Source organism: Tamandua tetradactyla, chromosome 5 (assembly GCF_023851605.1).
Source record: "Tamandua tetradactyla isolate mTamTet1 chromosome 5, mTamTet1.pri, whole genome shotgun sequence".
Lineage (NCBI taxonomy): Eukaryota > Metazoa > Chordata > Mammalia > Pilosa > Myrmecophagidae > Tamandua > Tamandua tetradactyla.
In genome coordinates this window covers 56,812,237-56,837,012 of record NC_135331.1, presented here as the reverse complement: position 1 = coordinate 56,837,012, position 24,776 = coordinate 56,812,237, and the positions used below count along the sequence as shown (strand labels likewise).

The 24,776-nt window shown below is 41.1% G+C and overlaps 1 protein-coding gene across 1 annotated transcript; it reads right to left on the bottom strand.

The window, feature by feature from the left end:
• Positions 1 to 1,691: 1,691 nt before the first annotated feature.
• On the bottom strand, positions 1,692 to 4,793 carry C5H3orf80 (chromosome 5 C3orf80 homolog). The gene has a single exon (XM_077159147.1). It carries the CDS (start codon positions 4,791 to 4,793, stop codon positions 4,056 to 4,058), a length of 738 nt encoding a protein of 245 aa, XP_077015262.1. The 3' UTR covers positions 1,692 to 4,055.
• Positions 4,794 to 24,776: the final 19,983 nt, after the last annotated feature.

Genomic DNA, 24,776 nt, shown 5'->3' with positions numbered 1-24,776 from the left:
TATGACATACTAATAAGTAAAATGTATGACTACAACTAAGCAAAGGTCGGGGAGAGAATGGAATGACCCTTTTGTAAGGTTCTCATGCTATGAGTGAATGGTATAATATCACTTCAAGGTATACAGTTGTGACAGATTGAATTATGTATCTCTATTTAGACATGGTCTTAATCTTAATTCACATTCCTGTTGTATGTGGATTGTAAATAGGAGCTCTTGAAGATGTTATTTTTACTTAGGTGGTAAAAGGAACCTCAAGGATTGTGGCAAGCCAGGACCGGGTGATACCAACCCCAGGAAGAAGCAAGCAGCCTTCTAGCCTCTGAACCCATGAGACAATAAATTCCCCTTGTTTAAGCCAAAAAAAAAGGAGAGAGAATGAAGGAGTAAATTGTAAACTAACGAAGTCTGATATGAACTTGCCAAATATCCTATTATTGTTTGGTTCTCTGAAATTTAGAGAGAGAGATGGTAAAGCTGAATTGCTCAAAATAACTCACCATATATCGTTGTTTCTCTCAACCTGAAAATCCAAATTTAAGTAGTTATGATTCATGAAATTTTTCAAAAGTCAGTGCAGATTGTGTAAATCTGAATATCATATCAGTTATTGATCTGAATTATTCATTAATTCCACTTGAGAGAAACTGTATACATAAAGTGCAAGACTAAGTTGCTTAGCATATTGCCTTATGAAATGTTAAGTGAAGCTATTTCCTTAATATTCTTTTCAACCTTTATAACTGAATCTTATTTTCCTTATACAGTACATCTTACGCCTTTGGCATAATTGCCAATGCCATTTTCTGTGGTTGAAGCGCACTCAACATTTGCAGAATATGGCAATTTATGGCCTCTTAAAACTATCATTCAATCTGAAGAAGACATTTTCTCCTCAGTTATGACATTAAACAGCAATAAAATGCTTTAAAGCAACTGGTGATTATATTACATACATATATGTATATATACATTTAGAATATGTATATATGTACACACACCCTAAATATGTATATAAATTTAGAAAACCATTGTGTTTTTTCATATTCCAGAAGGATTCTTACCATATCCAGGGCCATTATTTCCCTCCTCATAAGAAGACAGTGAAAATAAAATATGCTTGAAATGTTTTACTATGTGAATTACTTTGATAACTGGAAAACAGGAGCAAAGATTTAGTTACTACTGGAGAACCTGGTACCCCAAGATAGGTTTGGTTAAGATATGTGTATCTGTAGCAGCAATGCAAAAATTTAGTCACAATATATGTACGTGTGTGTTTGTGCTCTACAAGTATATATAGAATAATACTGAAAAGTAAAATCATCACCTCATTACTTTCAGAACTGTTTTCTACATTAATAAACATGCAACATATATATATATATATATAGCCTATATATATATATAGGCAGAGTTCTCGCCTGCCATGCTGGAGACCCAGGTTTGATTTCCTGTGCCTGCCGACGCAAAAAAAAAAAAAAAGTTTCTTCGCAGGCATTCTAGCTTTTGAACACATAGATTCTGTGTCTATTAAGCATGGTCTGTTCCTACATGGGTGTATTACCATCAGACATGATCATTTATCATTAATAAAAATATATCCAATAATTTTCCTATAAAATTATGCCTGCACAAAATTGTATTTGGCAAATCAATGAACTGCAAGAAGAAACCAAAGTAGAGTCAAACAAATCCATTTTTATTGAACTAAAAGATATGAATAAAAACTTTTGTGATGTGCAGGGAAAAAAACACAAGTGAAAACTTGTTATAATTTAAAAATTCAATAGAATCCTATTGCATAATGGTATTGTGTGGAATTACCATGATGTAGACATTCTGAATTTTAGGGAGAAAAATGTTCCAAACTTGACACAAGGGATACCGACTTGATCCATATTTCAAGTGTATCCTTACAGATTTTTGTTGTAAAGTTAGTTCTTCAAGTTCTTAGTAGTAACAACACACATACTGGTATTTTGGTACTTACATTAATGTTTCAGAATTGGGTGAATTTTAAGATGAATACAAAACAGTGTACTCCTAAAGGATAAATCATTTACAAGAATAAGGCAATTTCCCAGTGTGTTTGAACAGTGGGTGGTATTGAGAGCCATATGTAACAAAGCATTAATATAGTTGATTCCTCATTAGCGCGTGATTTCATTAAATCTTATACCATTCTCAATTGATATAGTCTCAACATCTTTTACTTATGCCAATTCAAAGCTTAACATTGCATTTAAATGACAGATACATTTTATGTTTTAATACACTGCTATATAGTCACACATCTGATAAAATTTGTACAAAGAAAGATTTAAACATTTTTATATGTTTTAATATATATTCACTGATTAGCTTTTAGGAGGTTAGAGTAGTCAACTGTTGTCTTCTAATATGATTCATACATTTTAGAATTTCTCAGAACTGTCAAACTTTTTCAATCACAAAAGCAATGTTTTCCGATCCATGTGTGAGATGTAAAGTTTGATGTGTCTTGATGTAATATTTAAGCTACCTTAAGCTGAGAAACCGTTTATGTTTTATGCCTGTTCTTTTCATGATAATCAAAAACTGTGATAATTATGTGGCATACAATGTGTATACTATACACAGACTATATATATATATGCATATGCACATCATACATAATGCATTTTGATATTTTATATTACCTTTTGCTTTAAGGGCATTTCACAGAATGATAGAACTGATATATGCTAGTTTTTTTTTTTCTCGGGATAGGGTGAATCCTTCTGTAGCACATTACTGCACAACTATGGTTTTAAACAAAAGTTACAAGTCACAAGTTCTTAGGCTTTGTAGGGTGTTGTGGAATGTATTCCAAATGAAAAGTGGAGGACAAAGTGCAGGGCTTCATGCTTCATGGTATGGCATATATGTATTGATTATTTTTACATATAACCTATGTGATGAATGGTCTAGACCTCGACTATGACATGTATACATTTGTTATAAAAGTTATATATCACAGTACTAAAAATAAAATATATTCTTCTCATATAGTGAAAAATATGACATCTTTCACGTTTATTCACATAAGTTTTCTCATTCGACCATGTCCCTTTTTTTTTCATTTTTAATGAAATAATGTCCAACATTGTATTAAGCAATAATGACAGCGTGGGCAATTTCTTGGCCATTAATGACCTAAAAGAGATGATGAGTTATTCTCTTGTCATTAATTTACTGAAATATCCTTCTATTGCACTCGATACATGGTAATAATACAAAAATAAAAGACAAATAAATATAACTTCTTATTTATAGAAAATCAAAAATCCACTGTACCTTCTTATAACTACAGTCTAGGATAAAACCAGAACTGCTGCTTCTGGATAGGTAAAGCAACTAACCCGTTATCACGGGTTCCCCCTCTAAAAGTGAGCCATCAGCCGTGACTATTTGCTTGGGCAAGACGATCCCTCGGGTCTCTCTGGGTTCCCCCATAAGGGAGAGATTTGATCATTAACCCAGTGCTGCATTTCTCTGCGTGTTAAGTCGCTCTCGCCGAGCCTCCCGCAGCAGCCACCGGACGCGGCTCCCGCACTACGGCTCCTCCCTCCGGGGAGACCACGGCCTGTCCAGGTGGGAGGGCAGGGCGCGTGCGGTGGCCCTTTCTCCTCCGCGCGAAAGGCACCCGCCCTCCTCTCGACGCACCGAAGGGCTCACGTGTTCGCTCTGATGCGGGAAGCAGGCATTGATAGAGACCATAAGTCCGAGTTCAGGCGGAGCGCGCGCACGTCCTTCGAAGTTGTGCACGGAGTGCGTCTGTCGCGGCCGCCCCAGACGCTCGTGCCAAACGTTTCCTTAGAACGAAACGTGGGGAAACTTAAGATCCCGAGGGACAGCGGGATGGGGGTGGGATGGGATCCCCACCCCATCGCCGGGCTAAGGGTTATGTGAGTCCAGGGTGCCCCAGGGGACGTCTCTGGCGGGAGCGGGAGCCACGGCCAATCCGGCCGGCCTGTCCCCCCCGCAGCCTCCAACTCCGCAACTCCGCGAGGTCCCCAAGAGGCCCCAGGGGCTCAGATGAGCTGGAAGTGGCTCTCGCCGCCGTCGGTCTCTCCGGCGCCACCGCCTCGCGGACGGCTGAGCACCGACACCGGCAGCACGACCTCCCCGGGGCTGAGCTGCTGCAGCCGCATGGACTCCTCATAGGTGGGCAGGTACTTGACTTCCTCGTAGCTAGGCAGCTGCAGGAAGACAGGCGAGACTACGCGCAGCTCGTGCTCCGAGACGCAGGCGGCGGCCGGGCGACCCCCGCCTCCCCGGCCCCGGCCGCCGCCGCCGCCGCCACTGTCCAGCAGCGAGTCCTGAGAACCCGCGGCCGCTTCGTCGCGTAGCAGCGCGGGCAAGTCGTCGTCGTCATCGTCGGGCGGCCCCGCGGCCCCGGGCTGCCCCGCGCCCCCCGGCTGCCCGGGCCGCGCCTGACCCCGCGGGTACCTGCGTGGGCTGGGGCAGATGATGCGCTGCAAGAAGTAGCCGATGGCGAAGAGTACGAGCAGGATGAGCAGCCCTGACAGCTTACGGACGAACCAGCCCACGTTGTCTAGGAAGGCGTGAAGAGGCAGCTTGCAGCAGCGCACCGCGGTGGCGTTGGCCGCGTCGCAGCAGCGCTCCCGCTCGCCGCATGCCAGCTCTGCGCAGCCCCCGCCGCCCCGTGAGGGCGCCACCAGCGCCAGCGCCAGAAGCAGCAGCGGCAGCAGCGGTGGCGGCGCCGGTGCCACCGACAGGCCCTCAGCTGCCACCCCGGGTCCCCACATGGCCCGCGCAGACCTCTGCTAGTGTCCGGAGCGGGGTGTTGGGGAATTTGAGCGTCCGTCTGCCCCTCCCCGGGCGCTCCGCTTGGGTCCCGGGCTCGCCGCCTCCTGCGCCTCAGCTACCTGCGGCCGGAGCAGCGCTCACTTGGCCACGCTTGGACGGGAGGAGGAGCCCGAGGCGCGTGGAGGCTGCGGGAGGCGGTTGCTCCCCACCGCGGGAGCAGACTCCCGAGCCTCTGACTTTAGCCCCGCGCGCCCAGCAGGATGGCAGAGGCGGCCTGAGCGGGGCTGCCGTGGGCATCTTGGCCCCGGCCGGCCGCGCTAGTCCTCCCTCTTCTTGTCGCCCTCCGGAGAAGGAAGGGTTAACGCCCGGCGCCCAGCCCGGGAGCCCCTTGATTTTGATTAATTCAGCGGTCGCGCTCTTCTCCGCCAGATAGGCGGGGGCTCTTGCTCGCCTAGTTGTCTCAGTTTTAAGTGATTGGATTTCCCTAGGAATGTTATTTAAATTGACTTGCGACTTGCGACTGGGATTCGCTTACCGTCCTCCTTCTGATTAAAAATGGATGATGCCATTAATGGCCAGCTCAGCCCCGCAGCCGTCCCAGGGTTTGGGGGCCTGGGGGGGGATGGGGCGGGGAGGGGGGTAGTTCTTCTTTCAGGCAGCTCCAGGGGTCTGGGAAGCCGGCATCCCCTGGGGACTTCCAGGACAAAGTAGAGACGCCCCCCGGAGAGGCTCAGGTCGCGGCGCCACAGAAGCATCCTCAGGGGAACAGGGAAACGCTCAGACAAGGTGGCCCAAGCGTCCAAGGAGAGAAGAGGGGGCGCGTCTTTCCCCAGAGGCTCATTCTACACTTCCCCAACAGCCCCCGAGGCTCAGCGGGGATTTGGGTTTGGGGTGGAAGGAAGCTTCTACTGGAGCGTAAATAGCCTATCTGCGAAATGCCAAAGAGGAGTGTTTGTGGCTGGCACCGTACCTGAGCACTGATTTCGCATCTAAAGGGTCCTTTTCAGTTATTCTTATTTACCGGGTTTGCCTTTTATGGAAATCCTCGTCCTCACTCAGTACGTGGGGCAGTTTGTTTTATCCTGGACGCCACCATTCCACTGAGGAGCCCTCAGCACACACGGGGAAGGGATAGCAAGTGCCGTGGTCCCTGACTTGCAGACCCGTCCAGCCCCTTAAGCGACACCAAGGAGAAGCCAGGAGCTTGCGCGTTTGTAAAGGCAGGCTAGGATAGACAGTTTCCTTGTTAGGATTAAGATGCATTCTTCTCCCACCCTAGAACACTAGGACCTGCTGAAGCAAAACCGCAGGGGGGAAATTCCAGTCGCTGAAAGAAAAAAATAAAAGCAAAGGACAAAATATAGAGGCATACAAAATTCAGCTGTGGATCAGATAAAAGCAAAGTCTCCCGCAGCGCACTTACCTCCCTAATAGAGCTAAAGATCAAGAGGATGGGGGTGCGGGGGGGGGGGGATTCAGAACAGCCATTGCACAGGCTAAGTGAAAACATTTGTGCTGCTGGGAACACCTTGTTTGCCTCACACTCCAAAATGACCCTTTCTCATGGAGAAGTTGCCAATCAGACAACAAGGCAAGCTTGGTCCATCAAAGTCCATTTTCCTAAGCTCACCTAAAGCCACAGGGTTTCTCTGCGGTGGTTTATCTGTAGTGAGGCCTATTTTGCAAAGCAAATATTTCAAATCACAGTAAGATAATGGGATGAAACTATTGCCTTAAAAACGTGAAAATTGTATTATTTCATCCACGCATTCTTCTGCCAAATGTATAGAACATTTTCTATATTCAAATGAGCAGCAACGCTCACTGCAATAGAGGAAAAGCTGATTCCTTCTGAAGGTGAAGTAAACCCAGGCTACCCTCTCAGCTTCAGCCAAATAAGTGAGGAGACGCTCCACAGAGGGAAACAAAGGAAAAGGAAAATTAATGAATTTTATACAGCCTCAAGGATGAAAGCAGTTCAGAATTTGAGATGGGCTTCGAGTATGAAATTCAGAAAAAGTACTAAGACATTTTAAACTTTTATTATTTGATCTTTTAGGATTTCTGCTAGCAAGCAATGGCAGAGGTAAAGGGGTAGTTGTGTGGCTGATGATAGGTAGGGGAAAGTACCATGCTTATTGTTATTTTGAAATTAATAAGCAAATGGCACTAAAATTGTTTAAAAATTATAATTTGTTTGCCAAATATTAGGACACAATAGAACAACATCGATATAAAATCTTATAAAATAAGACCCATAGAATTATGTATATGAAAACAAAGAAAAGGATGAGGTCTGCAAAATGAGTATGGAATAGGTTTCATTTATTATTTTTCCTTCCAAATTGATAGTCCCAAAGCATCATCCATTAAAGACTCTCTACAAAAACTGGCTCCTCTTTATTTCTTCTTTGATCTCTCAGTTTCAATTAAAATTCATTTTTATTTGCAATGTAATTTATTGTGTACAACCTTTCTGAAAGGAAGAAACCCTATAGCTTTAAAAGCCCTGGAAACAGACATGCTCACCATTACTCAGTGTCTTTATTATGTTCTTTATATTTGTTGAACACACAGATGAATGGAGTCAATTTAGATCCCAGAAAGTCATCTATTCAGGCCACTTAGTGAGGAAGAGGGACCGTAATTATATATTTCATAGAATAACTGAAACGTAAGACCACAGCTCACAAATTAAAAAGAGACTTATTTTAACTTATTTTGTTAAAAATTGGCAGCAAATTATGTTAATAAGTGAGTGCAAGAGGAAAAAAACCACATAGAAGGTGGGGGCTGACCTTTATCCAAAAAGCATGGCTTCTTGGAGTAAATAGCTTGAAAAAAAATGAGAACATTAGATGCTTTAACTTACTCTAGTACTTGAAAATTTTCTTTCTCGTTTATTCACCTTTCTTTCTCATTTATTCACCTTCCACACTCACGTGAATGAATGCCAGATTACTGACATTGTTCAACTCTTTAAAACAGAAGTAAGTGAGCAGCACATAGCGAAACTGGATGCTGTTTTACCTGTGTCCCTGGGAGCTGTCCTAAGAACTGGGGAAAGACAGGGTGACTCCATAATGCAACTCTCTGTCCTACCACATGACACCTGAGCCAGAAAGGAATTTCTCCCCGATGTCCTCTGACTGTGGGCTCACTCCTTCAAGCGTGAGAAGAGAGAGTTCTGCACTTTTCTGGTCCCTTCTTCAAAACATCTGAACATGTGCAGTTGGGACCTTATAAACCATCAGTCCGTAACAACACTTTATTCAGGGTGTGCGATATATTTCTTATTATTGAGTTGTTATTTAACTTGTTCATTAACTTCACTCATTTTCTAGTTTCTCTCCATTTGCAATATGTCCTCCCAATCCCAAGTAACTGTAAACTAAGGATTTTATTGTAAATGGCATATACTTGCATAAAAATATCGATCTAGCTATGATTTGTGATCTGAGATAACTGCTTTGGAGTTCTTTTCAGATCACGTTTCTTTCATCACCCATTCAATAAATACTTAACAAGGACCCCCTCTGAGCTGGACACTCTACTTTGCTCTGGGATACCATGAAACCTAACCCATTCCTTGCCCTCAGAGAGCTCACTAGATTGGGGGGGAGGGGAGGGCAGCAGACGCTAATCAAACTGTCACTCTAATGAATCAGTAAATCCAAGCGGTGATCAAAGCTTATGAAAGAGAAATGCAGGGTGCTCTGAGTTTTTACACTGGATGTGATCCACTGGGGTGACAACAGAGTTGGCTGGGAAATGACAAAGGATAATGACAAAGAGGAAAAGAGGAAGAAAGGGTTCCAGGCTGAGGAAATGGCATGAGGACAAGTTCCCAGAGTGGGAAAGCCCTTCATCTGTCATCTCATATGTTTATAACAAAACCTGTGTAATTTCTACCTCAACAGTCAAGACTGCTCCTAGATTAGCGTAAGTAGAATCAAGTCACTGCCACTGTTGATTGATTTTAAACCACTCCTTTTGTTCTCTGCAGAGGCCTGTAACAGGTTGTGTGATTATAATTACTTTTGCATTTTTGTCCTGCTCAATTTCTCCCTTGGAGAACCAGGAAATTTCCAGCAATGCATTTCCTATTTTAGCTTTATGGATGGCTGCTTCTGAAGGCTTCTTCAGGCCAAATGCTTGAAGCAGGGGAAAAGTCAAGGTGAGATGCTTTCTCTCTTTTGTTCAAATTGAGTACAAAAGGAAATATAGAAAGCATTTTCTCATCTTTGAAATTGGGGAGGGGGGCGGCGGCTGGGAGAAAAGTTTGAGTAATTTTAGGCTATTTTCAGATATTACTAAAATAATATCTACACGTTTATTTGTCTTTTCAAAGCACTTTGACACACTTAGTTTTGTTTTCTCCTTACTCCGTTCCTGTGAGATTGGTTGAAGATATTATTATCCTTGTTTTCCAGATGATGAGAGGTTAAAATACCCAGCTCGCAGAGGAATTTGGTGGCAGAGCTGAAACTGAAATCCCACATTTTTGAGTCCAAATCCAGTTAAAAAGTCTGGGCGGGAGTTTCACTCCCTCACTGCCTGAGCAGGGCTGAAGGGCCTGGGGGAGGCACATGTCTTCCTGCCCACAACTCCAGACACAACGTGAGGCCATTTGTAAGGAATTTGGCTAAGAGTCAAGCTGGATTCTTTTCTAGACCACATATATGAGATTCTTTTATTTCGGTCACTTTTGCGGCCACTTTCAGTAAACCATTAATAACAGTTTAGGAGACAGACCAGCTATTTTTGCATGATTTTCATTACATTTGATTTTTACATAAGAGTTAAGCCATCTAACACTCATCAATATGCTGATGGTATGTGCTTGGGAACATAAGGAGATATTGGTTCTGGAATCACAAAATGAATATACATTATTTTTCAATGTATTATTAAATTATTTCAATTTAAGTTTTTGCTTTACAACAATTTACCAGTTACTTATGGCAAACTTGTAGGAGAGGTCAATAACTTTCACTTTATCGCTGGCAATATAAAAACTAACCCATAAATATTAGGATAAATATTTAGTGAGTCCCAGAAGATCTGAAATTAGAATTCTAGTTATGTCAGCTGAATGAATTTCTTTCTTATGCATGCTTTTTAAAAATTGATTGTTGAAGTTGGGCTGTATTTATCAGAAGGCTGGTGTGCCAGCCAAATGCTCACATTGGCAGAAAAATCATATAGCGTGAAATTATTTCATAATATGAACCATCTTTACACTCCATTATTTTAACTTGAAGCTGGTAATGTTCTCCTTGCCTGCCTTTCATTACAAGGAAAAACTGGTTGCTAATACTTTCTTCTGGAGAGTTTCTATAAACCTAAATGAAGTGTGTGGTGTCTGCTTGTGCATCTCTGTCCACAACTAGGACGTGGCATTGATTCTGAGCTTTCCATTGGTACCTGGGCAGGGCTGCAATGCATATACCCAGCATCCCGCTTCTACCATCTTCCTAGATACCCACCTTAGAAGACTGCAGACAGACCCCGATATAGTACGTTTCCCTGAATACTTTCCATTGTAGATTTAGCCAACCAAGAAGTTTAAATGACCTTTTGGGTATAATCTCTACCTCCCTTTTAACCTTGATTTCCTACTTCTTCCCTTCCAGTAACTTCTATTTCAGTAAGTGAGTACCTGATATAGTTGTTCAAGTCCCCTGCTTCAGAGACATTTTCCCCTCTCTTTTCCTGTGCTCCCCCCACACACACACACACCAAGAATTCCCTTTTCCCATCAGTGTAGATCAAAATCATACAAGACGCAGCTCCAATGTCACCTTCTCCCTGAATCCTATGCTACCCATCCCCTAGCCCACCTCCTGTTCACGATCTTCTCTTCCTTCCCGCTGTTGCTAATCTCTGCTGCCTCAACCTCTCCTGGGGGTTTCTCAGCTCTTACTGCATAGCCATTTTCTTGAATTTAAATTCTCTCTGTTTTAAATGCTCGAAATGGTTTGCTTTCCTCATTGAACCGTGGCTGAATGAGGGCCCTTAAACCACCTTCTCCAGCCATAGGGATGCAAAGACAACATATCTCGTATTTACTCTGATCCTATAGGTTGAGTACAGTCGTGTTTCTCTCCTCTGCTGCCCCAAACTAGCCCCATTTCTCTCCCCCATCCATATGGAAAAGTTGGCCTCAACTGTTGGTGACAGTAAGCTCTGCTACCTACTAGCTGTGGAACCCTGGGCCAGGCACTTAATCTCCATGTTTGCATTTCCTCATTTGTAAAACAGGAAGGTAAAAAAAAAAAATAGTACCCACCTCATAGAGCTGTTATGAAGATTAAATGAATGAACATATAAAGTTCTTAAAACACTGCTTAGTACATACTGAGCAATATTAAAGTGTTAGCTATTATTATTATTTAACACATAAAGTGCATATCTTTTCTTGTCTATTAGTTTGACTTTGAAATGGTGAAGAACAAAGCTAATTTTTCTTAGGGTTATCATGACTTTATTAGATTTGTAATTTGTCTTCCTGAATCAGCCAGAGACAAATGGAATCCATTAACTTTATAGAATTTAATACTTAGACCTCAGTTTTATTGGCAATGCTATAAGAATCTGCCACATGAATTTGTTGCTGCATTTGGAAAATGGTTGGAGGCATTATGTCTCCTAAGAAATTCTCTTTTGAATGCTTTCTTTTAGAATTCAGTCCCAAAAAGCCTTGCTTTCTTTATGGATCTGTTAAGGCTTCTTTATTTTGATGATGGTAATTGTGTAAATGGCCATGAATTGCCTTTTTTCTTTGGATGACAGGAAACTCAGAACTAAATTTAAAGTTTAGTTATAACATCTGTGCTCACCCATCCTTTTTTTTTTCTTCCTATGTATGTTTCCACTTTGATATGGCCTTTGTTTTCTAATTAAATTTATTTTTTGTTTGATTTCCTGTTCATATTGTATCATTTATATTCATGTTGTAAGCTATGGAAAATTCTTTTTGGAATAAAATATAATATAAATAAACAACTTTAAATCTGTAGGGTCTTTAGAGTATGTTGTGAGTTTTACATCAATCTGTTATTTCACATAAATTCCTTTTAGAATATAAACTCAGTGTAAAAAAGTTATATTTTAAAGTAACTACATTTTCTCAGTGGGAAGTTCAAATGCTTTGCTCCCATGCCTCTGTCATTTTTCCTTCAGACTCATTTAAAATGGCCTTGACCAAACTCTTGGTGAGCATAAATTCTGTTATTGTTATTTGGAAAAATGTTTTTGTGGTCAAGTAAGTTTGGGCAATGCCCAGTTGAAGAAAATTACATAGCTTCATCACTTCAGGATTTTTTAGACCCTTTAATTTGTTAAGCAACATTAAGATTCCCCAAAAGAGTTCAAGGTAAGGTAGCATTTTCCCAACATGACCAAGAAACTCCCCCTATACTCCTACACTACCACTGTTTTTTCCTTAACTGAAACTCCAGTTAATATTTTGAGGAACTAGGATTCTTCAATGCAGGCTGATTTCTCCTAGTCTACATTTTGCCTGCCTAATGTAAGCAAGTGCCACTTTTTCAATAAGTCCACCAGAAAATCAGAAAGGGCTGTTCACCATTAATGAAGAGCATTCCTTAGAATCAAGAATCTTGAAGAGTTCTTAATTTAAAAAAAATTCATCTCATCATAATAACAGAAGCAGATTATTTGGAAGTAAATGAACATTTTTAGTGTTGGGCCCTCACTGTTTTTACTTTAATATCTACTACTCTGGACAAAAATATAAAAAATCAATGGCCACATCACTAATGTGATATTTAAGCTACTCAATATCACGGAGCCACGATTTAGCTTTAGACAGGGTCAGATTAGAAATGAGTCTAAGAATAGAGTTAAAGGGTTCAAGCTGTGAATATAAGAATTTTTTAAATGACATGCTTGGGAAGTAAATGTAATTACTTTTGAGCACTTTTCCATATATATAAGCCTCAAATCTGAGTCATAATTGTATTAAGATTGACAAGGGTAATCTATAATTAAAGAAGTTCAGAAAGAGATCTTAGCAGCGATTTACTTTTGCTCAAAGCTGAGCAAAAGTGGATGCTGTAAAGTGGAACCATCTAATAATAAAGCCTTCTGGCTGGCTGGCTTTGTTTGGTTCCAGAGAGCACAGTGGTGTTAGCTCCAGAATACTTGCTTCTTCTGTTTATGTGGCCATTTATTCCCAGAGAGTCAATATCCCCTTTCTAGAATGGTTTTCTTATCATAACCATAATCTTAATAGCTACTATTTGTTTCATGCTTTAGCATTTACAGAATGTTTGTGCATGCCTCATCTCATTTGGTATAACAATGAGATGGGGAGAGTATTAGCAGGGACTATTATGTCTGGAGTTTAGTTCAAACCATGGGGTCAAACAGATGTGGATTTAAATCCTGATCTACCACTAGCTTTGTAACTTTGAGCAGGTCACCTACCTGCTCAAACCTTAGTTTCCTCCTCAACAAAATGGAAGTAATTATAGAATCTAACATCATGAGGATTAAATGAGATGATCCAAAATGCATGGAGCATAGTAAATGCTCAATAAATATATTAATATTGTTAATAAGATTATCTTAGAAAATTTAGAAGAAAATGAGATTCGAGCAGAGTGACCAGTTCATGGTAGCTGAAAAAGGAAGAGCTAGGAGTTGAACTGTTCCTGTTCCCAGTAGGGAAACCATAAGAGCCCTATGTTCGCAGAGAGCTGCCAGCTTGCTGAGTGTACTCTTGGACTGTTCAGCAAGGCTCTAGCCCATGATCTACCATGACATCAGTAGAGAAGGGGTGTCAAAAGTGCATGAGTTGAGTTCCGGGTCAAGATGGCGGCTTAACAACGTGTGCATTTTAGTTCATCCTCCAGAACAACTACTAAATAACCAGAAACAGTACAGAACAGCTCCTGGGGCCACGTCAGTGACCAGACACACAGTGTACCCCAGTCTGGACCAGCTGGACTGGCTGCGAGCACCCCCCAGAACCGTGAGTTCCCAAAGCTGTGGCGGCCAGTGCCCCTCCCCCACAGGCCACTTCCCAGAGGGGAAAGGAAAGGACTTTACCAGCAGCAGGGACTGGGCACAATCAAACGCCAATTGTGGAACTAATTAACAAATTCTGACTACTAAAAATAGGCCCCCAGCTTAGGTGAACCTGATCAAAGCGGAGGTTGCTCATTTTTGCCCCAGCGCCAAGGGGGCAGGACTGACAGAAAAAGAGGGGAAAAAAAAGAAGGAAACAGAGGTTTTTGTGGCTGTGTATCTACAAAGGCTTGACTGCCTCTGGATAGAGCGGCAGGACTTTTCAGGCTGCAACTGCCCCAGGCATAGGTAGAAGTGAGCTCTTTCGGAGGCTTATCTGGAGCCAGTGCCTTCCCCAGGGGAAGAGTAAAGCCCAACTCAGGTGGAATCCCTCCATCAAGGAATTCAGACACCAGGGTTTGGTAATTTGAAGCCATTAAAACCAGCCTACAACCTCTCCTCTGTCTCCACCAAGCCCCCAGCAGGGAGAGTCTGCCAAAGTTAAAGGTACCGCATCATCTTATGCTGGTGGGACCTGCAGTCAGACAAGTGCCACATACTGGGCAGGATAAGAAAAATAGAGTCCAGAGACTTCACAGGAAAGTCTTTCAACCTGCTGGGTCTCACCCTCAGGGAAAACCTCCTGATAGGAGGCCAGTTTCGTCTGGGAAAATCTGGCTGCGGTCTATAATATCTAAGTAGATCCTCCTAAGTGTGTGTGTGTGGAGGGGGAGGGGGTGGAAAGGCACCACACAAGCAGGGCAAGAAACAACAAAACAAGAACTGAAAAATGATCCTCTGTTAAATAAAACTTAAGCTAAAGGTCCAGATAAAGCTGAATGGAATGTCAAAGAACAGATAGACAACAAATTCATCCAGCAAGAAAACCCTAGATAAAAGAAGTGAAAGCAATCTCCAGAATAGACTAATTAAGGTAATTAAATGCCTAGACGCCAGCAAAAAATAACAAATCACACTAGGAAAATTGAAGATATGGCCCAGTCAAAGGAAAAAACCAACAATTCAAATGACATACAGGAGCTGAAACAATTAATTCAGAATGTACGAACAGACATGGAAAACTTCATCAAAAACCAAATCAATGAATTGAGGGAGGATATAAAGAAGGCAAGGGAAGAACAAAAAGAAGAAACTGAAAGTCTGAAAATACAAATCACAGAACTTATGGGAATGAAAGACACAGTAGAAGAGATTAAAAAAACAATGGAAACCTACAATGGTAGATTTTGAGAGACGGAACATAGGATTTCTGAACTGGAGGACTAAACATCTGAAATCTGACAAGAAACAGAAACTATAGGAAAAAAAAAAGGAAAAATATGAGCAGGACTCAGGGAACTGAAAGACAATATGAAGCACATGAATATACGTGTTGTGGGTGTCCCAGAAGGAGAAGAGAAGGGAAAAGGAGGAGAAAAACTAATGGAGGAAATTATCACTGAAAATTTCCCAACTCTTATGAAAGACTTAAAATTACAGATCCAAGAAGTGCAGCATACCCCCAAGAGAATAGATCCAAATAGACATACTCCAAGACATTTACTAATCAGAATGTCAGAGGTCAAAGAGAAAGAGAGGATCTTGAAAGCAGCACGAGAAAAGCAATCCATCACATACAAGGGAAGCCCAATAAGACTATGCACAGATCTCTCAGCAGAAACCATGGAGGCGAGAAGACAGTGGGATAATAAATTTAAATTATTAAAAGAGAAAAACTGCCAACCAAGAATTCTATATCCAGCAAAATTGTCCTTCAAAAATGAGGGAGAAATTAAAACATTTTCAGATAAAAAATCACTGAGAGAATTTGTAACCAAGAGACCAGCTCTGCAAGAAATACTAAAGGGAACACTAGAGACAGATACGAAGACAGAAGAGAGAGGTGTGGAGAAGAGTGTAGAAAGGAAGACTATGAGTAAAGGTAAAAAGAAGGAAAATTAGATATGACATACAAAATCCAGAAGGCAAAATAGTAGAAGAAAGTACTACCCATGCAGTAATAACACTGAATGTTAATGGATTAAACTCTCCAATCAAAAGACATAGTCTGGCAGAATGGATTAAAAAACAGGATCCATCTATATGCTGTCTCTACTCAAAGGACACGAGGTCAAGGATGCAAATGGACATTTACACACCAATGTTTATAGCAGCATTATTAACAATTACCAAGAGATGGAAACAACCAAAATGTCCATCAACAGACAGTTGGCTAAACAAACTGTGACATTTACATAAGATGGAATATTATGCAGCTGTAAAACAGATTAAAGTTATGAAGTATGTAACAACATGAATGGACCTTAAGAACATTATGCTGAGTGTGATTAGCCAAAGCCAAAAGGACAAATACTGTACAGTCTCACTGATATGAACTGACATCAGTGAATAAAGTTGGAATATTTCCTTGGTAACAGAGACCATCAGGAGATAGAAATAGGGTAAGATATTGGGTAATTGGAGCTGAAGGGATACAGATTGTGCAACAGGACTGAATATAAAAACTCAGAAATGGACAGCACAATATTCCTAACTGTAATACAATTATGTTAAAACACTGAGTGAAGCTGCATATGAGAATGATAGAGAGAGGAGGGCTGGGGCATAAATGAAATCACAAAGAAAGATAGATGATAAAGATCGAGATGGTGTAATCTAAGAATGCCTAGAGTGTATAATGATAGTGACTAAATGTACAAATTTAAAAAATGTTTTTGCATGAGGAAGAACAAAAGGATGTCATTACTGCAGTGTGCTGAAAATAGATGGTACTTAATATTTTAAAATTTCAACTAATGTGTGAGACTAAAGCAAAAAAATGTTTATTTGGTACAAATCTACACTTTGACTAGTGCATCTCCTAATATAACTTATGTAGATAGTTGATTGAACACCTTAAGTACATGGAACTTTGTATAGGACATGAGATTTTGTTGGTTTGTCCAGGTGATGCCCTGATGAATCCCAGAGTGATTTGATCAGTGAGTGGAAAAGTATTTGCAAAGTCCCCTTTGGGGAACGGTGAGAACGGGGGAAAACTCAACTTCCGCAAGTTGAATTCTTGATATTCTCACAAGCAGTGTGGACAACCAAAGCTATAGGCTGAGCCGCCAGTCTTGGGGTTTGTTCATATGGAACTTAACCCCACAGGGGATAGGTCAAGCCTACTTAAAATTAAGCCTAAGAGTCACCCCCAAGAGAAATCTTTTGTTGCTCAGATGTGGCCTCTCACTCCAGCCAACACAGCAAGCAGACTCACCACCCTCCCCCTGTCTACGTGGGACATGACTACCAGGGGTGTGGATCTGCCTGGCAACGTGGGACAGAAATCCAAGAATGAGCTGAGATTCAACATCAAGGGATTGAGAAAAACTCTAGAATGAGCTGAGACCCAGCATCAAGGGATTGAGAAAAGCTTCTCAACCAAAAGGGGGAAGAGTGAAATGAGACAAAGTGTCAATGGCTGAGAGATTCCAAACAGAGTTGAGAGGTTATCCTGGAGGTTATTCTTATGCATTAAGTAGGTATCACCTTGTTATCCAAGATGTAATGGAGAGGCTGGAGGGAACTGCCTGAAAATGTAGAGCTGTGTTCCAGTAGCCATGTTTCTTGATGATGATTGTATAATGATATAGCTTTCACAATGTGACTGTGTGATTGTGAAAACCTTGTGTCTGATGCTCCTTTTATCTACCTTGTCAACAGATGAGAGGAACATATGGAATAAAAATAAATAATAGGGGAAACAAATGTTAAAATAGATTTAGTTTGAAATGCTAGTGATCAATGCAAGGGATCAGTAAGGGATATGGCATGTAAAATTTTTTTTCTGTTTGTTATATTTTTCTGTTGTCTTTTTATTCCTTTTTCTGAATTGATGCTAATGTTCTGGGAAATGATCATGATGATGAATATGCAACTATGTGATGATATTGTGAATTGCTGAGTGTATGTGTTGGGAATGTTTATGTTTCTTTTAATTTTTTTTAATTAATAAAAAATTTTTCAAAAAAGTGCATGAGTTTTAGAATTAGGCAAATATGGGTTCAAATGCAAGCATTGCCACATATGAGCTCTGCAAGAATGCAATAATGATACTGACTTTTCAGGATCTTTGTGAGAATTCAATGAAATGATGTAGCATCTAAAGTGGTACATGGTAAGCTGCTGTAAATGTTGATTAAGGTTGAGCAGCCATGTGGATTTGGGGGACACCTGCTTTGTATCAGCTTAGAGGGAGCAAGGTTGGAATGGCCCTAGTCCTCCCCCAATGGGGTAGAGAATTACACTCATTGTATTTTATTTCTACCCAGATATAAAAAAAATAGAAAAGGCTTGCTCATTCCCATTTTTAACAACCTTGTTTATAAGTTTTATCTGCATAATCCAAAATAAAATATTAAAGCTCCTTAATAGGCTCTTAGAAGCAACATTTTGGCAAGCTCTTCTGAGCATGTTTACTGTATCTTGGGTTTGTAGTTACATCAAGTCAATATGTACTTTTAGATATAATTTGAAGTTTACACTTAAATATTAAGATGCTTAAAAGAACATCAGGGAATGGAATATTCAAATAATATCTTGCTGAACATTTGATATTTAACTACATTGATTGGGAGTAATGTAAGCATTTAGTTTTTAGAAAAAGATTGTCTTGAATTCTGTGAGTCTGGGGATTACTGAGGGCAAGGAGCAGAAGTAGGAAAAAGCTGTGTCTTGAGACTAGGGGAAGGCTCCACTAAGGAGGGGAAATGTGAGCTGAGTCTTGGAGGAGGAGTTGGAGTAGAAAAAGGCATTGAGAACTGTAAGGTGCGCATGAGAGATCTTATAGTCTAAAGTATAGAATAAATGCAATGGTCTGAGAGTACATGTAGCTATAAAATTGAATAGGTAATTCTATTTCCCCTAGATTTTTGGTAAAAACCATATTTCCATGTCCCTATCTACCCCTTCCCCACCCCCCCACCCCCATAATAGAAAGTAGGACCTCTAATCTTCTTCAACATTGTGGCACGATTGAATTTTCCAAAAGTTATCTCACCAATCTATATGCCATCCCGTGAACTCTTACAATGCAGCATTAACATGCATCCCTCGAGAGCTAAGGTTTATGGACCCTCCCCTTAAACAAAACAGAATGCAGCATGAGTGACTCAGGATAACTTCCAAGGCTTGGTCATAACAGGTAATGTGGCATCTACCTGGCATTCTATCTCTCTCTCTCCCTCTTCCCATCCCCCACTTGTTCTTGGATTGCAGCCACCATGTTGTGAGGAAACTCAGGCCCCATGGAGAGGCCCCACGTGGGTGCTCCAACTATCAGCCCCAGCTAGGCCCCCAGCCAACAGCTAGCATCAAACACTGGAGGAGAGAACGAACTGAAGAGTCTTCAGGTGATTCCAGCCTCCTCCCACCCCCGCCCCGGACTTTGTGTCTTCCAGGGCAGACCTCAGGCACCAAAGAGCAGAGCCAAACAAGCCTAGCTGTGCCACGTTTGAATTCCTAGTCTATCGGAGCTATGGCAGAAAATCAATATGACTGTTGTTGTTCTAAGCCTCAAAGTTTTGGGGTCATTTACTACAGAGCTGGAGTAACAGCAGTAAAGGTCTCCCTCCAGTTATTTCTGGGAATCCCTGGGGGCATTTCAAATGCTGTCTCATGGACAGTCCTCTCACTCTGTCCAGCTTTGTGTCCTCTTTGATGGCTGCTGCTCAGAGGCATGCAAAGTGCAGCTCCTTACTCCCTTCTCTCCTGCAGGGGCAACTGGAGTGACTGGAGTCAGGGTAGGCTTGTCTGGAAAACTCCATATGTAATTCGAAAGAAGTTGGAGAGAAGTTGAAAATCAACTATCTGGAAGAGGAATAAAATGTGCCATGATTAGGTGGTTTAGGCATGTAGGTGCTGTTGTGTGTCCTTTTGTGTACACAGTTGCCTGCATTCTGAAGATGGGAACACAGTTGCAGTGGTGGGGATCCTCTAGGAGTACAAGTCCCAGGCAACATGACCCTTTTGGGTGATGCCCACTCAATCCTGGGATTCAGCCTGCACAACCCATGGTCACCATCCTTCCAGAAACCTTGGTAACCCAGTGGATGTGTTTTCAGACCCAGGACTCCAGATGCCAGTATGTACTGTAGCCTCCAGAAAATATCTGCTTCTATACTAGACTGAGTCAAAGGAGAAGAACTTGGTATCTTGTTTGGCTTCAAGTAACAGAAAGCCTGATGAAATGGTGGCTTAAACAAATAAATGTCTTTAGTTTTTTTCTCACATAAGAGAAGCCCAGAGGGAGGCAAAATGGGACTGCTATGCAGTTGTGTGATGTCATCTTCTTAACTCATGGTGACAATATATAAACTCCACCTACAACTATCACATCTGTGTTCCAGGCAGGAGGAAGAAAGAAGGGCAAAGATATAAAGACTAAATGCCAGCTGTGTCTGCCATTTCCTTCAGAGCCTTCCTAGAAGCTCCCTTTAAACAATTCTATTCACACCACGTTGGCTAAGATGAGTTATGTGCTCACCCCTGGTTGCAGGGCATTTGGGATATGTGACAACTAGGCATACTTTCCACAAACAAAACTAGGGTTCTGCTGATAGGAAAAAAGTAGTCTCTATCACATCTGTGGTTGAAGTCTCCTGAAAGTGGCGCGTTCCTGGGGCTGACTTTAGAGAAATTACATGTATGCTTAAAACAAACAAACCAGGGGCTTTTGGAGTGGGTTGCTCACTATTGTGTGCAATCTGTTAAAAGACACTTTCTCTGCATCTCGTTTCCCCCAGCTCTAAATATCACATTACTCTACATTTAAAAATACATACAAAATGTCCAGCATAGTACCTGGACATAGGATACTTCCACACACACACAAATTAGTTCCTCTACTTCAACAGGGTCTCTAAAGGATCTTAGCTAAGACCTTCAGAGTCCAGACTAATTAGACTTCTCTAAACTCCCTGGGCCCTTCTGCATAAACAAAGAGTAAATCTCCCAGTCTTGCCCTCAACCAGTCCCAAGGCCCTGGGATATGGGAACCCTTCAAATGCAAAAGGGAGGCAAATGTAAAGCTTCCTTTCTTGCATTGTATTGTGGACACTGGGTCCAACTGGCCCCTCCTGAAGACATCCAGGCATTGTGTAGCCATATTGTGAGTGTCCAGTGAACAGTTCTGTGTGCAAAGAAGTGGTTAACTTAAATGGTTAGCATCTCCTTTTAGTCATAGGATGCATATTCTATGTTTCATGGAATAAAAGATGAGAGATATCAAATAGTGGCAAGCTTAAAGGCCTTAAGTTACTTAATATGGAGGAAATTTACTTTATGATATGGTTATTATCACATGATTATGATCTGATTAAGAGAGTCAGGAGCAAGGATTCATCATAAATGCTGTTTCTGTGGTCTAGGCTCATGGGGACTAAGAGCTGTAACTGTGGGAATATTTTGTTAAGGTAATGCTGGCCCCTAGAAGAGACACACTCTCCAAAATCTCAGCAGATTTGTAAAAAAGAAATTTATTTCTCACCCTTATAAAGTGACAAACAGGTCTTGATTGGGGCAGTTCTCCAAGCAGTGATTTGGGAACCCAGATTCCTTCCATCTTATGGGTCTTCCATAACATCATCAGTTTATCAGCAAGTCATCAATGTATCTGCTAACCTGCCTAAAGGCAGGGAGTGGGGACATACCAGGGAGGATCCTGCATGGGTGGTTTTTGTGAGCCAGTCCTGGCAGTCATGTACCTTCTATCCACTAGAAATCAGTCACATGGCTACATTCTACTGCAGGAGCGACTATAGAATGCAATCCAGCTGTGTATCCAGGAGGAAGAATGGGTATGGTGAGCTAGTGTCTGCTATGCAGACTGGAGAAAAAAGCTAGAGAGAAGAGGTAGCCTTTGAATAATAAAACCTTAGGGCCAGAATTGACTTTTTAGAGTCATTTTGCCCATATTACTTATTTTAAATTTAATTCTATTGCAAATCAAAGCAATAACTTTGCAAGACATTATCTTGGGCTTTATGGAACACCCTAAGAAGAACTCAATTCGTATTTGACCTTGCTCCTGCCCTAAAGGAATGAACAATGTCAGGTGGGAGGGACAGGAGGAGGGGTCAGACAGTGTGTATAATGAAATGAAAAGCAGAGTGGCACCATAGCTAAATGATAGGGTGCATTTCAGAGGAGTTTAACATAAGCATTAGTGGAATATGTAAATATAATAAAGCTAGTAGCAGTTGATAGAAAAATATTAGCTTTAAACCATTGGTTCTTAAAGTGTGAACCTCAGACCAAGCACCATCAGCATAATTCTGGAATTTGTTAAAAATACAAGTTCTCAGGCCCCAAGAATTTGGGACCTACCGAATCAGAAACTCCAGGGATGGGCCTAGCAAACTGATTTGATAAGCCCTCTGGGTGATTCTGATAAGCTAAAGTTTGAGGACCTCTGCTTTAGAGTCTATCAACTCTGCAGAATTTGTTTTAGATTTTCAAGTTTGCAAGACATGCTAGACTGTAAAAATTTTACTACTTTTCATGTCTATTCTAATGTTATTTACTGTATCATCAAATATCGATAACATCTGAAATCTAAAGAAATTGCACGAAGTTACCTGGTTGTATTTTCAACAGTTATTCAAACTACACTTTGTTATTAGCAGGAAATTCTTTGGGCTCATGAAAGCATTTGAATGTAAGGACCAGGCTAATTGAGCAACTAATCATTAATGGTGTTGTATACTTCTGTTTCATTTTGGAATGTGAACACCACTTGTGAATTCCTCACTGTTCACAGTATCAGTGGTGCAGGGGAAACAATGATTCATCAATCATCTCTCAGTCACTCTTTTAGGTCAGAAGGACCCGTTTCTTCATGGGGTTTTGCTGCACAGAGTAACATCTGCAAAATGTGTTGGCAGGTGTCACACCATGAGCAGGTGCTGAGGCTTCGGGAGGGGACGCTAATGGTGTTGTAGGATTAAAGGAAGGAGCAGATTTTTTTTTTTAATTTATCTATGAAACATATCCACATACAAACCCAAACATTCTTACCATATGATCATTCCATTCTTGTTATAGAATCAATAACTCATAGTATCATCACATAGTTGTATATTCATCATCATGATCATTTCTTAGAACATTTGCATCAATTCAGAAAAAGAAATAAAAAGAAAACAGAAAAAAATTCACACATACCATACCCTTATCCCTCCCTTTCATTGATCACTAGCATTTCTATCTACTAGATTTATTTTAACATTTGTTCTCCCTATTATTTGTTTATTTTTAATCCATATGTTTTACTCATCTGTCAATAGGGTAGATAAAAGGAGCAACAGACACAAGGTTTTCACAATCACACAGTCACATTACAAAAGTTATATTATTATACAGTCATCTTCAAGAAACATGGCTACTGGAGCACAGCTCTACATTTTCAGGCACTTCCCTCCAGCCTCTCCATTACACCTTAACTAAACAGATGATATCTATTTAATGTGTAAGAATAACCTCCAGGATAACTTTTTGACTCTGTTTGGAATCTCTCTGCCATTGACACTTCATTTTGTCTCATTTCTCTCTTCCCCCTTTTGGTTGAGAAGGTTTTCTCAATCCCTTGGTACTGAGTCCCAGCTCATTCTAGGATTTCTGTCCCATGTTGCCAGGAAGGTCCACACTTTTGGGAGTCATGTCCCACATAGACAGGGGGAGGGCAGTTAGTTTGCTTGTCATGTTGGCTGAGAGAGAGAGGCCGCATCTGAGCAACAGAAGAGGTTCTCTTGGGGGTGACTCTTAGGCCTAATTTTAAGTAGGCTTAGTCTACCCTTTGCAGGGTTAAGTTTCATATGAACAAACCCCAAGATTGGGGGCTCAGCCTATTGCTTTGGTTGTCCCCACTGCTTGTGAGAATATCAAGAATTTTCCACTTGGGGATGTTGAATTTTCCCCCTTTCTCACCATTCTCCCAAGAGGACTTTGCGAATACGTTTTTACTCACTGTTCGAATCACTCTGGAATTTACAGGAGCATCGCTCTGGACTAACCTACAAAATCGCATGCCCTGCTCAAGGTTCCATGCACTATGGTGTTCAATTAAGCTGTTCTTGTAAGTTATATTAGAAAATGCACTAGTCAAAATATAAATTTTGTACCAAATAAACATTATTTGCTTTAGTCTCACACATAAGTTTAAGTTTTAAAATATTAATTACCATCTATTTTCAACACCCAGGAGCAGCTTTTTTAAGAAGCAGGGAGGTGCTGGGAAGTCTGAAAACCTCATTTGAAATCCCAGCTCTGATGCCACTGACTCTGTGAGACCTTCTCTTCGCCTTGGTTTCCAGTTCTGTGAAATGAGAAAGCTGGCCTTCGCCTGTGGTTCTCAATTTCTTTAGAGCTATGGTCCACATCATAATCTCTGGAAGTGAGAGCTCCCCTCTCCAGAAATACATACACTTGCACATATGCACTTCTGATCCACAAGCCCTGGATTAGATGGTCTCTACTGGTCACTCCAGCTCTGAGCTAGTTGAAAGTTCTCATGCCTCCATGAAATATAGGGAAACAGGGAAACTTAAATTCTGGAGCTGATATTAAGAAATTTTGCCATCCTTCCCAACCCTGTGGATACATAAATCATATTCTGTAAAGAGCAGATTCTTGAACAACCCTCATTTGGTAAATTGCCAGTCTCAACGCAGAGAAATGGGCAAAGCATTCCCAGTCTTCAGGTAGGAAAAAGCCATTTAAAAATTAAGAATGGAAGTTTTACATTTTGTTTAAATTAGTTTTCATTTTCAACAATGTCAGACAGGAAGCAGCCAATCAGAACTCTGAATCTATTTGGTAATTATCCTTCATCTGCTAATTTATAGCCAGGAAAAATATGATTAAAATGTGTTTCCGCACAGCTGTTG

Excerpts from the sequence above, each read along its gene's own strand:
- C5H3orf80 (XM_077159147.1), bottom strand. The coding sequence starts at position 4,793 with ATGTGGGGACCCGGGGTGGCAGCTGAGGGCCTGTCGGTGGCACCGGCG.